We start from the raw sequence: 18,171 nt of genomic DNA on the forward strand, positions 1-18,171 counted from the left end.
AAACAGCCGTGCGTGAAGCTCACGCTCCACCGGAAACAGTTGTCCTCCTTCGCCACATGTCGACGCGTGGGAGCACGTGGAACTTCCTCTCCACTTTCTACTAGTTGGGTTCTTCTTGGCCCGTCGTTCTTGATCATTCTGTGCATTTGGTTTCATAGAAATCTGCTCGATTGTGAGTTATTTGGATAAAATACCCCTTTTGTGCTTAGGGTTTGTTACTGTTTTGTTCAATTTGGAGCAGTTTTGTTCTTTTGGTTTGCCTTTGATTTCGATTCTTGATTTCGATTCTGGTTTGTTCTTTCTGCTTGTGAGATCTACAAACCGTTTATTAGCTAATAATGGATGAAGTGAAGCATATGGTCATATCTAATGTAATTCTCTTGGCATCGAAGATAACTAGACACAAATTAAATAGATCAAATTACTATGATTGGCATCGAACGATTCAATTTTATTTGCTTAGTATAGATATGGATGATCATGTGACTGAGGAGCCACCAAAAGATGAAAAGAAAAAGGTTTGGCTTCGTGATGACGCTCGACTTTATCTTCAGATTAAGAATTTTATTGAAAGTGAGATTGTTGGTTTGGTAGATCATTGTGATTCTGTGAAAGAACTCTTAGAATTTTTAGAATTTTTGTACTCTAGGAAAGAACACATTCATAGAATGTTTGATGTCTGTATGCAATTCTTCCGAGTTGAACAGAAAGCAAAATCTGTTACAAGTTATTTTATGAGACTTAAGAAGACAACTACTGAACTTGCTTTACTATTGTCATTTAGTCCTCATGTCAAAGTTCAACAAGCTCAACGAGAAAAGATGGCTGTTATGATATTTTTGAATGGACTTTCACCTGAGTTTGGAATGGCTAAAACACAGATTCTTTCTTATTTTGAAATTCCATCATTAGAGGTAGCCTTCAGTCATGTTCTTCATATTGAGAGTTCTCAGTCCAGTTCGCATGTTTCTCAACCGAACAGTGCTCTTATGAGTAAGAATAATAATACATCCCCTGGTACTTTAGGGACGACTACCAATTTTCTGAAGCCTAGTTATGATAATCGAATATCAAATTCTCCAGAGATCGTATGTCACTATTGTCGTAAGCCAGGAGATATGAAACGTGATTGTCGAAAATTCTTGTATAAGACTCAACGATCTCAACATGTTCAGATAGCTTCCACCAGTGATATGGCTGAAAAGTCTGTTCCTTTGCTAAATGTCAAGTATTCCAAGAATCCTTGCAGACATCTTCTTCATCAAATCCTATTGCCACCATTGTCGAGACAGGTAATACGAAATGTCTTCTTACATCATCTACCAAATGGGTCATAGACTCTGGAGCCACCGCTCATATGATAGGTAATTCTAACTTATTTTCTATGCCTCTGTCTCCTGTCTCATCTTCGTCTGTCACTTTGGCAGATGGATCAACTTCCTCTGTTCTTGGATTCGGCATCATTTCTCTCACTCCATCACTTTCTTTGTCCTCTGTCTTACATTTGCCTCAATTGTCTTTTAATTTAATTTCTATTAGCCAACTTACTCATGACCTTAATTGTTTTATCTCGTTCTTTCCTAGTTATTGCTTGTTTCAGGATCGTATGACGAAGAAGATTATTGGTAGAGGACATGAGTCTGGGGGTCTTTACATTTTTTACAATCAGATACCAAGAGCTATGGCTTGTTCTAGAGTTACATCCCCGTTTGACGTTCATTGTCGTTTGGGTCATCCATCGTTGTTTGTGCTGAAGAAACTTTATTTAGAATTTCGTTCCTTCTCGTCTTTGAATTGTGATTCGTGTTAGTTTTCTAAATTTCATCGTCTTAGTTCTAGTCCTAGGGTTCATAAACGTGCTCCTTTTGAGTTAGTTCATTTAGATATTTGGGGTCCTTTTCCTGTAGTGTCTCAAACAGATTTTCGTTACTTTGTTACTTTTGTTGATGATTATTCTCGTGTAACTTGGTTATACTTAATGAAAAATCGTTCTAAGTTATTGTCCCATTTTTGTGCTTTTCATGTCGAAATTTGAATCAATTTAATGTCTCCATCAAAACCTTGCAAACTGATAATGCTGGTGAATATTTCTCTCATGTACTTGGATCTTACCTGTGTGGTCATGGCATTATTCATCAATCTTCTTGCGCAGACACTCCATCTCAAAATGGGGTTGCTAAAAGAAAGAACAAACACCTTCTTGAAACAGCCCGTGCCTTATCCTTTCAAATGCATGTTCCAAAGCATTTTTGGGCCGATGTTGTGTCTACTGCTTGCTTCTTGATTGATAGAATGTCTTCCTCTGTCCTAAATGGAGAGATTCCTTATCGCACTCTTTTTCCTATAAAATCTTTGTTTCCTATTGCTCCTAAGATCTTTGGTTGTGTTTGTTTCGTTTGGGATATTCGTCCAAATCGTACCAAATTGGATCCAAAATCTTTGAAATGCATTTTCTTAGGCTATTCGCGTGTTCAAAAGGGTTATTGTTGTTATTGTCTTACTCTGAACAGGTATCTTGTATCTCTTGATGTTACATTCTTCGAAGATATACCCTTTAGTCCATCACCGTTGAGTCCGTGTCTGAGGGAGGATGAAAATCTTTTTATCTATGAGATTATATCTTCTACATCATCTTCTCCTTCATGACCCTTTGATTATTCGAGTCTACTTCAGACGTCCTCCATAGCCACCTTCAAACTCATGTCCTTCACCACTGGCTTCTTCGACATTTGATCCGGGACCGAGTGATGATCTTCCCATTACCCTTCGAAAAGGTAAACGCACTTGTACTTACCCTATTTCTTCGTTTGTTTCGTATAACCAGTTGTCTTCTCCCACTTATTCCTTCATTGCATCAATTGATTACACCTCTATCCCTAACTCTGTCAATGAAGCTTTATCTCATCTTGGGTGGCGTAGTGCAACGATTAAGGAGATGACTACTTTGGATGATGATGGTACTTGGGATCTCGTTTTGCATCCGACTGGAAAGAAGGCTATTGGGTGTAAATGGGTGTTTGCTATAAAGCTTAATCCCGATGGGACAGTAGCTCAGTTGAAAGCTCGTTTAGTTGCCAAAGGTTATGCTCAAAGTTATGGGACTAATTATTCTGACACATTTTCTCCTGATGTTAAATTAACTTCCATTTGACTATTTATATCAATGGTTGCTACTCACAATTGGCCTTTGCATCAACTTGACATTAAGAATGTTTTTCTACATGGTGATCTTCAAGAGGAAGTCTATATGGAGCAACCACCTGGGTTTGTTGCTCAGGGGGAGAATGATAAGGTATGTCGCCTTCGAAAATCTTTGTATGGACTGAAACAAAGTCCTCGTGCATGGTTTGGTAAGTTTAGTCAAGCACTGGAATGTTTTGGTATGAAGAAGAGTACGTCTGATCATTCTATATTCCATCGACGATCTGACAATGGTATTACTTTGCTTGTTGTATAGGATGATGATATCCTTATCACTGGAAATGATGTATCAGGTATATCCTCTCTCGAGACTTTTCTCTAGGGTCAATTTCATACCAAACATTTGGGGTCGTTGAAGTATTTCTTGGGTATTGAAGTAATGAGAAGCAAGAAAGGTATTTACCTATCCCAACGGAAATACGTACTTGATTTATTGCCTAAGATAGGTAAACTAGGAGTCAAACCATGTAGTACTCCGATGATACCAAAATTGCAACTGACAAAGGAAGGAGAATTGTTAACGATCCTGAGAGATATAGAAGATTAGTTGGGAGTTGAACTATTTAACAGTGGCACGACCTGACATTGCTTATTCTGTGAGTATTGTGAGCCAGTGTATGTCTTCCCCGACTATGGATCATTGGGCTGTGGTTGAACAAATCATATGTTATCTAAAAGTTGCACCTAGAAGTGGAATCTTATATAAAGATTATGGTCATACAAGGGTTGAATGTTTTTTAGATGCTGATTGGGTTGGATCTCGAGAAGATAAGAGACCAACTTCTGGATATTGTGTTTTTGTAGGAGGGAGCTTGGTGTCGTGGAAAAGTAAGAAACAGAATGTAGTTTTCCGTTTGAGTTCTGAGTTAGAATATAGAACGATGGCACAATCTGTGTGTGAAATAGAGTGGATACATCAACTTTTGTCTAAGATGGGCTTCAGTGTTACTGTGCCAGCTAAACTATGGTGTGATAATCAAGTTGCTCTCCATATTGCATCCAACCCAATATTTTATGAACGAACTAAACATATTGAAGTGGACTATCATTTTATTTGCGAGAAAATACAAGAAGGGTTGATATCTACAGGGTATGTGAAGACCGGTGATCAATTGGGAGATATCCTTACTAAAGCAGTAAACGGAGCAAGAATAAGTTATCTGTGCAACAAGTTGGACATGATTGACATATTTGCTCCAACTTGAGGGGGAGTGTTATGACATGTATTTATTGATATATATTTATATTGTAATTATAATTAGTTGTCCTTTATTGTAATTTTATATCTCCTAAATTAGGGTTTCTTAATTGCCTATATATATGTATCTTTAGCTTGATTAAGTGAATAAAATCATTATTCTCTGAAACTATTGAGTACATTTTACACGTGGTTTGCACATGACCTTTTATTTGATTATATCAGTAAAACTTATTTTCTTTTTAAATAGTTGAGTTTGTCCAAATACTATGATAATTTACAAGAATACTTTGTATTTAAAAGACAATAAATAATTTTAGGTACTACTAAATAATGTCAGCCGTCAAATTACTAACTCTCATACTCAACCTTTAGTGTTTTTTTTTTTTTTTTTTTTTTTTTTTAATTTAAGAAACAACACTTTTCATGATATAATGAAAAGATAAAAAACTGTCACTGAACGTAAAATACCAGAGCAATAAACGCCTAGATTGAAAAGATAAATGCACTCCAATTCAGACATATCTTGAATGAAAAAAATAGCAAATAATTTAGAAAGAGAACACCAGGACAAGGCATTGGTCCTTGCAACTTCAAACTGATCACACCACTAAAGAGTTTTGTCATTGAAAATCCTCTAATTTCTCTCAGACCAAATTTCAAAGGGTTTAACTGCATGTGACGGTAACAATCTAGCAATCTGCAAGAAGTAGGAGGGCATTGTTGTCAAAAGATAGTTCATCCATTGTCCATTCTTACATTTTATGTAGATATAAATGTATAGATTAAGCTGCAGGAGATTTTTTTTGCAGTTCGTGGAATGATGCACTATAGGAAAGCTCTTATGCTGCAGACTTATTTAGAGAGAGGAACTTATGGAGGTCAGAAGAATCACTTAATCTTTTCTAGTTCCTCCTACTGAAATTGCATTATCTAACCATATGAGAATATCAGATTTGGAAGCTGCCATTCCTTGTACTGATGCTACTGATACTCGGGGTTTCGATTTATCTCCTGAAGCACGTGCACAGGTAGATCTTAAATTTACATATGTTGTGACATGCCAGATATATGGAAGACAAAGAAAACAACAAAAACCTGAGGCCACCGACATTGCACTGCTTATGCAAAGGTGGGTTGCTTGGTATTTTTGCCCCCACTGAATTCCCCACATAAAAGAAATATGAGTATTTAACTATTCCTGGGGAAATCTTTTTGCTAAGTAGCATCTTTTTTGTGTTTGAAATCCTACTTTTTGTTTCTAATGTCTTATACTTTTAAATAGAAATGAAGCCCTTCGTGTTGCCTACATCGATGATATTGAAACCCTAAAGGATGGTAAGGTGCACAAAGAATTTTACTCAAAGCTTGTAAAGGCTGATATCAATGGAAACGATAAGGTCTTATTTCTTTCCCTTTACCTTTCTATATTGCATGGAAAAGATTTTCCTTTTTTTTTTTTTTTTTTTTGCCTTTATTCTTGTTTTTCATACTAGTATTTTCCCAGTCTTCTTCACGTCATGCTCATTTCTTCTCTGGTTTTCATCTCTTTGATGTTTTTTTGTGTTTTTTTTTTTTTTTTTTTTTTGGGGGGGGGGGGGGGGGGGGGGGGGGGGGATAAGGAATGTTCTTTTTCTTTTTAAAATTGCATATATATAGTTATGTGCAAGATTTACTTGAAACAATTTGCAAATTTAGGATCCGTGGTTTGTTCCTTGCTTAATCTCGAGCTGTCTTACTGTAGTTGGTTAAGTTCCAGCATTTCTAGATTGTTTTCTTTATTCTGCCTCCCACCCCTTGATTGATTTATTTTTTGTATTTTGCCCATTGTATAGGAGATATATTCAATCAAATTGCCTGGAGATCCAAAGTTGGGAGAAGGAAAGCCTGAGAATCAAAATCATGCTATTGTTTTTACTCGTGGAAGTGTTGTTCAGACAATTGATATGAATCAGGTGAAAGTTATTTCTTAATTTATTGTTGTTTCTCTTAGTTTTCCTGGGGCTAAAGCAATTCTACTGAAATTTGGTAGTTTATGTAGGCACGATGCTTACTTATATTTTGGATATTTCAACTTTTACTAGTTGTCTATGCTTGTTTAAAAATGGAAAAAGATTATGGAAGAAACAGTTTTAAAAATAAGGATAAAGAGTCCTTGCTGTATAAATTCTTAAAAGATATACCTATCTTGTTATAATATAAGGATGAATAAGACAAGATATGCCTTTTGGACGTGATTTGTATACAGGCACAAAGATAGTGGGAAATAGTTCATCAAAATAATTTATTGAGAAAAAACAAAAACACTTGTATATTGTACCTCGTGTTAGTTTCGTAGCATAATTTTTAATGAAGCCATTCTAGGACATATAAGTAAAGATACCAGAATGCTAGATGTTCCACTCTTCCATGCTGTATAAACAAGGTCTGTAGCTCATAAACATAGTATCATTGTGTCAGATTACTTCATTGCTTGTTGTAACATGTGAGATTCTGCAAATCTAGGATAATTACTTTGAAGAAGCATTGAAGATGAGAAATCTTCTTGAGGAATTTGATCGTGATCATGGTATTCGTCCTCCTACCATACTGGGTGTCAGGGAACATGTATTTACGGGGAGGTACTTACGATTTGTAGCTAATAATTCAACTCCTTTTTTGTTTACTATTTTTAAATGACGTGTAATAATTGCTTCATCTGCACAGTGTTTCATCTCTTGCTTCATTCATGTCAAATCAAGAAGCTAGTTTTGTGACTCTTTGTCAGCGTGTTCTGGCAAAACCTTTGAAGTATGTACTTGCCAATTGCCATCATGCAATAGATATATTAGTGTTTTCATATTTTTCTTTCTAGTTTCTTCTTGAGAGTAACTCTTTTATAAATTTGGCCAGAGTGCGTATGCATTATGGCCATCCAGATGTTTTTGATAGGGTTTTTCATCTAACACGAGGTGGCATCAGCAAGGCCTCCCGTGTTATCAACATTAGTGAAGATGTCTTTGCAGGTATCCCCTTTTACTTGGTAGGATGTATTTAAGTTGTTTTATTTCATTTAAATTAGCTACACTCTAATGGCTTGTTTTATGATGCCATATATTGAAGTCCCGAAGCTACTGAAGGGTTGGTACCAGTATGATGTGGTTGATATATCATTTGCAAATAGATTTTAGTGTGTTTGTTGTGAAAAAAAAAAATGTGTTTCTCTATTCTGTGCATATTTCATTTTCTTGATCATTACTGGTGTGAATTTTGTCATTGCCCCTTATGAGGCATAAGATTTCATTTACCTGAGTACTTTTCTGTATTGAAGGATTTAATACAACATTGAGGCAAGGGAACGTTACTCATCATGAGTATATTCAGGTGGAATTTGTCACCATTTAATTTCTAGTAATGGTATCAGTTGATGGTGAACTTATCAAAACTGTTTTGAGTTATTTCAGGTCGGTAAAGGACGAGATGGTGGTCTTAACCAGATTACTCTTTTTGAAAGAAAGATTGCTAGTGGTAATGGAGAACAAGTTCTTAGCCGTGATGTATATAGGCTTGGCCAACTGTTTGATTTTTTCCGGATGATGTCATTCTATATCACCACTGTTGGCTACTACTTTTGTACTATGGTATGCCAGTAAAACATGTAAATTATTAAGCAATGATTACTCATTTTCTAAAACTTGTAGTTAGACCCCATTTAACAAGAGAGAGTTTGAATCCATTGCCCAATTAGTTAGGGATATTAATGATTTGTGTATCTGGGAAAAGAAAAGGCCTAATGTTTGCTAAATAAGGGCAATGCTTATTACGTGTTCTAGTCTTGTTTTTTGTTTTTCCTTTTTATTATTAAACTTGAGTCCCTTTAGCCAATAATTTTCCTGATGATGTACTAAATATCCTGATTATTCCTGCTTAAAGTTTAGATACCAACCCCCCTTTTTTGCCTAATTTAGATACCAACCAATTCTGATTCGTATTAATTTTGAGACACTTCCTGCAATATATGTTTACCCATCTTAGGAAAAATATTGAGGTTCCATTTCTTTTTTAATCAGAAACAACATTTCCATCGAAGTAAAAATATGTTGAAACATATTTTAACAAGAACAAGATTGTATGTTAATGAGTAATTGTGGTACAGCCTCATAATTCTGTTATCATAATTTATGAGGAATCTGATCTATTTTCTTTGTATATAATCTTCTGCAGTTAATGGTGCTAGTCGTATACATTTTTCTCTATGGAAGAGCATATGTGGTAAGTTTTATCTTATGTGAATATGTTTATATAAGAAATGAAGATGTTTTTTCAGTTAGAGGTTACCTGCTTTGTAGTATAATATAAATTTAAAATCGTCTGGATGGCCCATCACCCATGAGCTGACTAGCTGTTTGGAAGTAACCTGTGTCTCTACAATCAAAAGTTTTTTTTAAGTCTTTTCAACTCTCGTAGGCACTAAAACTATTTGATTGATACAATTAAGGTGAGTGGAGTTAATCAAGTTGTGGCTACAATGTGTATCAGGTTAATTTTCTTTAATTAATGAGCTGTCATTTATTTCCGATCTGATTGTATTCTTTTTCTCTGTTGCTGGACATAATTCTGAGTAGGGCTGTGTGTCAGATTGGATTGAGTTTTGGTCAAACTGATGCTGGGACCAACTTTTTGAAAATTGGATTAGGTCTTGTCGGTTTTTTGGGTTTCGACTTGCACTCCTTTTTACGACTAGTTTACACATTGTATGAACATATTTCCTCTTTAAAAGTGATGCGTGACTGTGTTCCAGGCACTATTTGGAGTTGGTGAGACCATTGAAGATAGAGCTAATATTACAGATATTACGGCATTGTCAGTTGCTTTGAATACACAGTTCCTCATCCAAATTGGTGGCTGCACTGCCTTGCCTATGATCTTGGGATTCATATTGGAGCAAGGTTTCTTCAGGGTAAATGCTAATCAAATATGTATATTGTTTGTTGTATGAAGAAAAGTTGACTGCTCTTATACAACTTGAACATGACATTAATCATTGTCTGTGTCTCTCTCACACACACACACGTCTCAAGATTAGCTTCAAAATTAACGGCAAATGCTTTCTGGCCAAATGAAGCGCCCATGCTTGATATATGCAAGAGCAAGTGCAAACAGTCCTCTTATGAATGAGACCATTATTTAGTTATCTTCTTTGTGGGAATCTTTTTGTTTTTGTCTCAGTTATTACTCTGAACCCCGGTTGCAGGCTACTGTTAGCTTCATAACCATGCAGCTTCAGCTTTGTTCTATGTTCTTCACATTCTCTCTTGGCACAAAAGCTCACTATTTTGGCCGAACAATTCTTCATGGCGGTGCAAAGGTTTGTTGTGCTATATTTGTTGCTCCTTTGTCAATCTCCAAGAGTACCCTATAGTATCTTAACAACTCTAATTCTTTACAGTATCATGCAACTGGAAGGGGATTTGTGGTTAGCCATATCAAATTCTCTGAAAATTACAGATTGTACTCCCGCAGCCATTTTGTTCAAGGGTTTGTGCCATTCTTTCCCATTTCACATGAGAGTTTTCTTACGTATTATTTGAACTCTGCTGTTTGTGTAAATTACTTCTTTTTAAGTTTATGGATGGTGCCCTTTATTTACTTTCCATTCATGTACGGGATCAAAATTAAAATTTAAAAGGACTCTTAATTTATTTAATGTGTCCATGTAATTAGCTAAGAACCCAAATATGTTTGAGATCATGGGGTTTACATCATGATAGTTTACTGGGATATTTTATATTTTACTAGTTTTCAAATGTTGCAAGGTGAGAAAATTATCCAAAATAGTCGAGGCATGTGTAAACTAGCTTGAACCTTCATTGTCATTGAAAGCATGTAAAATACAAGTTTGTTTTGTTTACGACAACAGCACAACCACATCTCATCAGCGTCTCCCCTTTAAACCAATTTGATTTTGGTTCTTGTGGTCTTAAAAGGTCTTATGGTATGGCCTTATGGGTCTACTATCAATTTGGATCCTATGATTTTTAATTGTTTCCATTTGGCCTCTATGATTTAAATAATTAAAATTTTCCAAATTGGCTCCTATGATTTAATTGAACTTCACAAATCATCTCTTAAATTGTTTTTACTCACCCAAAAACTCAATTTTTTCTTTTCTTTTTTTTTTTACTCAGTTCTAAAATTTTCCAATTGTTTTTACTCACAAATCATCTCTTAAACCGTGGCACGTAGTCATATGGTAACTGAAGGACAATCTATGAGATCTGGCCAACTAGAGGGACTAAATTTAACTTCTATGGCCCTAAATACCAAATTGAAACTATGCTCAAGTCGTGAGGGTGAAACTGTTATTTTTAAAACCATAAGTACTAAATAGAAAATCTAAGATTCTGAAGTCAATCATTTGGTTTTTGGTTTTTATTTTTGAAAATTAAGTCTATAGACACTACTTCCATCTCCAAATTTCTTCCATTATTGTCTATTTTTTAGCAATGGTATAAAAAACCAAGCCAAATTTTGAAAACTAAAAAAAGTAGTTTTTCAAAGATTGTTTTTGGAATTTGGAATTTGGCGAAGAATTCAACCATTGTACTTAAGAAAGATGCAAATCATTATAAGAAAAAAAATTATCATTATAGTATCTTTAATTGCAAATTATCATTGGAAATAGGCTTACTTTTCAAAAACAAAAACAAAAACAAAAATGAAATGATTACCAAACGGGACATAAATTATACAATTTTAATTATCATTATAGTATCTTTAATTACAAATATTTAAGTTATCTACATTATTGTGTTTTCAGATTTGAAGTTGTGCTTCTGTTGGTTGTATGCATGGCCTATGGATATAGTTCAGGTGGTTCATTAGCATACATCTTTGTAACTCTTAGCAGTTGGTTCATGGCAATATCCTGGCTTTTTGCTCCCTATCTGTTCAATCCATCTGGGTTTGAGTGGCAGAAGTAAGCCATCTTTGCCATGACATCTTTTTCTTTGTTGATTTTAAATATAATTTACAACAACAAAAAAAAGGCTCCTTCAAGATATTTTCCTATTACGTGGAAAGTAGATGGACTCACAAAAGCTCTATCCTGAATCTAATAGATAATCAAAATCGTAATTTTAATTCGTTATATTTCCTTTAAGGACCGTGGAGGATTTTTGGGAATGGACCAAATGGCTTTTTTACCAAGGTCGAATTGGTGTTAAGGGTGAAGAAAGTTGGGAAGCATGGTGGGACTCAGAACTGGTAATTCAAATTTTTGTGTACTTTTTTATTACTTGTTGTTTTTCCTTTTTTGGTATAGATTTTAGAGGGAGATTTTTAAAAATAGAAGAATAAGGGAAACTATTTGTACAAAAATAGCAAAATTTTGATCTTCTTTGATAGAGACTGGTAGAAGTCTATCCGTGATAAAAACTATAGAAGTCTGTCACCGATAGATGATGATAAAAGCCTATCAATGTCGATAATTGTTTTTCTGTAAATAGTTTGACATTTTTTTATCTGTGAAAATTTCTCAATTTTTAAATGTAGGTCCCTTTAAATCTATATTTAATAGTAATATCAGTTCTCTTACAATGCAACATTGTTGTGGTTACAAGATCTATATTTAGTTGTATGGAAGCAGTAATTTCGGTCCTAGTTCTTTCTTTTTAACTTTTATACTCAAGTCACTGAAAAGTTATAAATTGTACGTTTTTATTTAAATAAATGAGTATATGTAATCCTCGCACCAGAAGAGAAATGAAATGTTTCAGTTATTATTAACTGCCCTAAATAGAACTAACAAGTTGTCTTCCATATCAATCTAGCACTAACCATATACACATACTAGTGTATGTCTACGAGTAATATTTTGTTATGCAATTTTTTATTTTCAAACCACAACTATACAGTAAAAAGGCTAAACAAAATTACTGATACGGATTTATTTTACCTCATTCTACCGTTAAAGACTAACTTTTAAATTTAGGTAATTAGATAACTTAGATAAACGTCTATATATTAGACTTACTCGTTCTTTTCTAGTCTAAATGTAAACTGCTTTTACAATCTACAGGCACATATAAAAACCATTGAAGGGCGAATAGCAGAGACAATTTTAAAGCTAAGATTTTTTATTTTTCAATATGGAATTGTTTATAAGCTCCACGTGCAAGGATCAATCAAATCATTATCGGTATGGTCTCTCTATGAAATACTAACCTTTTGTGTTTTTCACTTACATTTACCAATGTTGGATGAGAAAGTTCAAAATATGGAAGTTTTATTTAAATATCTTTTATGAGCAGCAGTTTGATGTTATTATATTTTTTAGCCATCAAGTAGTTTTAAGAATGGCAGCTTCCAAATAAGTTTGATGTTTTAAAAAGCTTGGTAGTCATTTCAGTTTCTTTTATAGCCTTTCCATATTTTCTTTCTTAACTTCTTGTTAACTCCAAAATGTGCAACTCTTTAGGTATATGGGTTCTCCTGGATTGTGTTAGCTTGGCTTATAGTTCTTTTCAAGGTATGTCCCAATGTCAAAATCACCACTAGTTTCCTGTAAGTTCACTGATATGTTTGATAGTCATTTGATCTTCCACGTTTCTCCGTTCGGCAGGTGTTTACCATCAGCCAGAAGATGAATGTCGATTTTCAGTTTTCGTTGCGATTTTTCCAAGGTCTTTCTTTCCTTTTGACGCTGGCTGGCCTGGCAGTTGCGGTTGCTATTACAGATTTGTCACTGCCTGATGTATTTGCTTGCATCTTGGCATTTATACCTACGGGATGGGGCATTCTTTCTGTGAGTTCCCGAGTCTAGTCGTCCTATTGTTTTACTACGCCATTTATCTTGGTTGATTTGACAGTATAGGGTCACATCCCTGGTCAAGACTATTTTAGTTTTGTCTGCTGTCAATAAACAAATGATCTATGAGCTGTATTTGGGAATGCTTTTTACAAAAGTACCTAAGCATTTTATGCTTAGTAAAGAGTGTTCGGTAACAAATCACTTAGACTCCATTTGGTAACCATTTGGTTTATGGTCTGTAGTTTTGAAACTTAAGCCTACAAACACTCCTAAATTTCTTGCTTTCTTATCTAACTTTTTCCCACATTTTCAAAATCCAAGCCCAAATTTGAAAACTAGAAAAAGTTGTTTTTAAAAATTTATTTTTGTTTTTGAAATTTGACTCAGAATTCAACTCTTCTACTCTTTTAGAAAGATGCAAACTATCATAAAAAGATTTTAAGGAAATAGATTTAATTTTTAAAAATAAAAAAGAATTACCAAACGGGATCTTAATGTTTGGTTCTAGAGTCTCAAATTTGTTTTAGTGCTTCCTTGTCAAAGTCTTAGGCCAAACAACCTAAATAATTTCCCAATGAAGCTCTTTTTGGCTTCGTTCAAAAGCCTTTTATGTTATTTTCCATAAACGATGATTTTGAGGGAAGTACTTTTTGATCCTGTTCAAAATATTTCAAACACAGCCTTCGTCGAATGAGTTTCTTGAATCTTAATTCCCAGAAACCGTGCACATATATATATATATATACACTTTTACGTTCATTCTTGTGGTTAGGATGGAATCAAAAGATACAGACTTTTCCCCAACTTTGTAAAATTTTAAAACTCCTGACCTTTGTAAACTTGAAAACTTCTGACAATGGAATACTCGCTGTTTCAGATTGCAGCCGCTTGGAAACCTTTAATAAAGAAACTGGGACTCTGGAAATCCGTTTGCTCAATTGCTCGGTTGTACGATGCCGGCATGGGGATGCTCATCTTTATCCCCATTGCATTCCTTTCATGGTTTCCATTTGTATCGACAGTCCAAAATCGACTTATGTTCAGCCAGGCTTTCAGTCAAGGACTCAAGATCTGACTAATTCTTGCTGCATACCATCCCAACACTGCCCTATGACTTCGCCAGTGGAATCGTAGCAGTTTGTATCCTTCTAAATTAGATGCAAGACTTGTTAGGTAGCATAGATGATTAACAGGAATTTTCCTTATATCCTCTTACTCAATCTGTTGTACTTTCTCATTTCAGATGTTTGGATTGCTTAACCAGTCAACTTTATACTGCAGTTCATGCTCCCCTTATTTTAATTTTGTTCACTCAGCATTTTTGGTTTGGATTGTTAATTTCCTGTTTATTATTATCAATTAATGGAGTGATTAGAATACATTTTTAAGTTTTTAATTTAAAAAATAAGTTATTTTAAAAAAAAAAAATAGTATTTGAAAATCACTCCAAATAACTTTTGATGAGTATTTTAAAGAGTTTTTTTCGGAAATGTTTAAATAAAAATGAGTTTTTTTGGAAGCATTTTTTTCTGAAGTCAATCCAAATGTGCCCTAAATTGACATTCTAGTAAGAACGTTTGTATAGCTTGTAGCAAGTATTTTGTTAAAATATATAACACTAACTTGGTCCTTGGAGTATCAACCATATGATATAAATATGTAAATGAGTTTTTTCTAGAGTTATGTTGTAGTATGAATAAATATCTCAAAGAAAAAATCTAAAAATATTTTGGAACAACTTTCGATAAAATAAATCAAGAAATTAGATATTTAGAATCCTAGAATAATCCAGAGAGATCCTTTTGTTAGGGTTCTAAGGATCTCATGCCTATAAATAGGAGGTGGAGAGTTAGCAAAGAAAATGAGTGAGTGTGAGAAAGAGTATTCTCTCAAACGTGTCCATCTTTGTAAATTCTTAATAAAAGTTCTTTTCTTCCAAGATTGTCTCTCTTCCTTTTGTGTCAATTTCTTCAACATATTTACTTTATCACTTAATGTTCATTTTGAATAAGAAATTTTCAATGGAGAAAATATTTTTTTTTCAAAGGTATGCTCTCCCCTCTCCCCTCTTCTCTTCTTCCTCCCCACCTTTCTCTTGCTAGTTGTTAGTAACTCAAGTACAAGTCTATTTTTTGTTATTTTGAATTAATCCAAAGTGCTAGTTTTTTTGGAAAGTTATTAGTGCCCATATTTGGAGTTAGTCGCTATTTTTGTGGAGTTAAGTTAGTAGAGTTTTTTATCAACTAAGCTATTTTTAGCATGTAGCATTAGTATTTATAGTGAGAAGTGATAGAATAAAATTACACACTTCCTCACTTCTCTTCTTTCTCTCTAATAAGAACAATGGTATAATAGTTGAATTATTAAGGGACTTGTGAGTGAGATTGGGATATCCCTAAGAGAAACCGAGTGATACACTTATGAGGATTGAGTGAGATAGAGTCAAGACCAAGCAAGATTTTTTCATTAGCCCACCTGTGTTTGATGATGATAATTACCAAGCATGGGCTATCAGAATGCAAGCCTACATGGAGGGTTGTGATTATCAGGAAGCAATTGAGCAAGATTATGAAGTTGCTTCACTTTCTGATAATCTAACAATGAACCAGATCAAGACTTACAAGGATAGGGTCACGAGGAAGGCAAAAGCTAAAGCTTGTCTATATGCAACAATGGCTCTTACCATATTTAATAGAATCAAAGTTGGGTGTGAAGGAAATGAAAGAATTAAAGGCGTGAAACTGTTGAACTTGGTGAGAGAATTTGAGAGGATGCAAATGAAGGATTTTGAATCTATTAAAGAGTACTCAGACAAGTTGATTGAAATTTCCAATAAGGCAAAAGCATTGGAAACTGATTTATCTGATGATAGATTGGTTCAGAAGATTTTTATCTCAGTGCCTGAGTGGTATGAAGCAACTACTGCTTCCTTAGAAAATACCAAGGACCTCTTTCAACTCAAAGTGATCGAACTAATTAGTGCATTGTAAGCACAGGAGTAGAGGAGGTTGATGAGGTAGGAAGGAAGCATTGAGGAAGCACCAAAAGTCAGAATGAAGCAAGGAGAAGGTGGAATAGAGAAGAAGTGGAAAAGAAAAAAGGGAAGTGGCAGCAGTAGCTCAAAAATTGTGAAGGATGCTGGAAGTGCAAGTTTCCTTATAAAGGCATTACATGCAAGCATTGTGGGAATCAGAATCGTCCACATTTTAGATGTTGGAGAAGGATAGATGTAAAGTATAGAAGGTGTCATTTAATGAGGCACATTGAAAGGTTCTATAAGGAAACTCAACGACAAGGAGGAGCACATGTTGCAGTACAACAAGAAGATGATCGACTATTTGTGCCTACCTGTTTTTCATCAACCACTCAATGTGACAATTGGTTTGTTGATAGTGGTTGTACCAATCACATGACAGGTGACAAGGAGTTGTTCAAAGACCTTGACAAGTCATTCAAGTCAAAGGTGAAGATCGGGAATGGTAAATATCTAAAAGTGAAGGAGAAGGGCACGGTGTCAATAGAGAGTTGTACAAGAACCAAGTTGATTACTAAAGTGTTGCTTGTTCTTGAGATCGATCAAAACTTGTTAAGTGTTAGTCAACTAGTAGAGAAGGTATTTAAAGTGTTATTTGAAAATGGGAAATACCTCATTTTCAACTCCAATTGGAATGAGTTATTCAATATAAAGATGTAGCACAAGAGCTTCTCACTGGATCCATTCGAAAAGGAGAAAATAGCTTTCAAGTGTCAACTAAATGACACTGATCTATGGCACAAAAGTTTAGGGCATTTTCATTGAAAGGGATTGCAATATCTGCAGAAGAATGAGATGGCAATTGGAGTACCAGTTTTGGAGGAGCTAAAGACAAACTCCAAAGCTTGTTTGATAGGAAAGTAAACAAGGTTGTCATTCAAGAGGTCAATGTGGAAAACAACTGAGAAACAGCAGCTTATCCACACTGACTTATGTGGACCTCAACCAACTCTCTCATTGAATGGTAGTAGGTATTTCATTATATTTATTGATGATTATACCAGAATGTGTTGGATTTGCTTCATGAAAAAATAATCTGAAGTAGCTGAAGTGTTTCTAAAGTTTAAAAGATGGGTTGAGAATCAAAGTGGCTATAAAATCCAAGCAATGAGGTTTGATAATGAGACTAAGTACACATTACAAAGCTTCAATTCCTTATGTGAAAAAGTTGGGATAGAGCATCAACTCACTGCTTCATATATCCCACAATAAAATAGAGTGACAGGAAGAACTGGAATATTATGGAGATGACAAGACACATGTTGTATGAGAAGAACTTGTTAAAAGACTTCTAGGCTATAGTAGCTAACACATCTATCTTTCTATTGAATAGTTTACCGACAAAGGCACTAGAGAAGAAGACACCTTATGAAGCTTGAATGTTGATGGCTTTGTGAATAAGTTCAAGGCCAGATTAGTGACAAAAGGGTATGTACAAGTCTGGGGAGTTGATTTCTTTGAAACTTTTGCACCTGTTGCAAGGATGGACACAATCAGAGAGATATTGAAGAGGTTTAATATGGAGGAGTGTAAGAGTGTGAACACTTCAATGATTCAGAAGAAGTTGCAAAAGGCTGATGGAGAGGAACCTGTAGATGAGAATGTGTACAAAAGTCTAGTTGGATGCCTCATGTATTTCACATCCACTAGGCTTGACATAATGTACACTGTAAGTGTCTTATTTAGATTTCTTCATTGTCCAAGTATGAATCACATGATTGCTACAAAAAGGATTCTAAGATATCTGAAAGACACGTTGTATTTTAGGATCAAATTTAGCGAAGTTGAGAGTTTTGAGTTGCAGAATTACTCAGATAGTGATTGGGTTGGGTCATTGGATGATATGAATAGCATTTTTGGGTATTGTTTCACTGTTGGCTCTGGGTGTTTCTCATGGTGTTCGACAAAGCAAGACATAAGGGCTCAATCAACTGCAGAAGTGGAGTT

The 18,171-nt window shown here is 34.7% G+C and overlaps 1 protein-coding gene across 1 annotated transcript in view; it reads left to right on the top strand.

Moving 5' to 3' along the window:
- Window positions 1-14,492, top strand: part of LOC120071672 (callose synthase 9-like) — a 92,137-nt gene extending 77,645 nt beyond the window's left edge. The window contains exons 26-44 of the mRNA XM_090311104.1: window positions 5,212-5,280; window positions 5,354-5,531; window positions 5,685-5,799; window positions 6,235-6,354; window positions 6,905-7,020; window positions 7,106-7,189; window positions 7,292-7,404; window positions 7,710-7,762; window positions 7,843-8,019; window positions 8,603-8,650; window positions 9,180-9,338; window positions 9,633-9,746; window positions 9,828-9,916; window positions 11,199-11,357; window positions 11,542-11,644; window positions 12,459-12,578; window positions 12,858-12,908; window positions 13,002-13,184; window positions 14,068-14,492. Of these exons, the coding sequence (XP_090167230.1) occupies window positions 5,212-5,280; window positions 5,354-5,531; window positions 5,685-5,799; window positions 6,235-6,354; window positions 6,905-7,020; window positions 7,106-7,189; window positions 7,292-7,404; window positions 7,710-7,762; window positions 7,843-8,019; window positions 8,603-8,650; window positions 9,180-9,338; window positions 9,633-9,746; window positions 9,828-9,916; window positions 11,199-11,357; window positions 11,542-11,644; window positions 12,459-12,578; window positions 12,858-12,908; window positions 13,002-13,184; window positions 14,068-14,265 (2,249 nt within the window). The 3' untranslated portion in view covers window positions 14,266-14,492. The remainder of the gene's footprint in view (window positions 1-5,211; window positions 5,281-5,353; window positions 5,532-5,684; window positions 5,800-6,234; window positions 6,355-6,904; window positions 7,021-7,105; window positions 7,190-7,291; window positions 7,405-7,709; window positions 7,763-7,842; window positions 8,020-8,602; window positions 8,651-9,179; window positions 9,339-9,632; window positions 9,747-9,827; window positions 9,917-11,198; window positions 11,358-11,541; window positions 11,645-12,458; window positions 12,579-12,857; window positions 12,909-13,001; window positions 13,185-14,067) is intronic.
- Window positions 14,493-18,171: the final 3,679 nt, after the last annotated feature.

Source organism: Benincasa hispida, chromosome 2, assembly GCF_027475165.1.
Source record: "Benincasa hispida cultivar pf3 chromosome 2, pf3_genome.v1.1, whole genome shotgun sequence".
In the NCBI taxonomy this organism is placed as follows: Eukaryota; Viridiplantae; Streptophyta; class Magnoliopsida; order Cucurbitales; family Cucurbitaceae; genus Benincasa; species Benincasa hispida.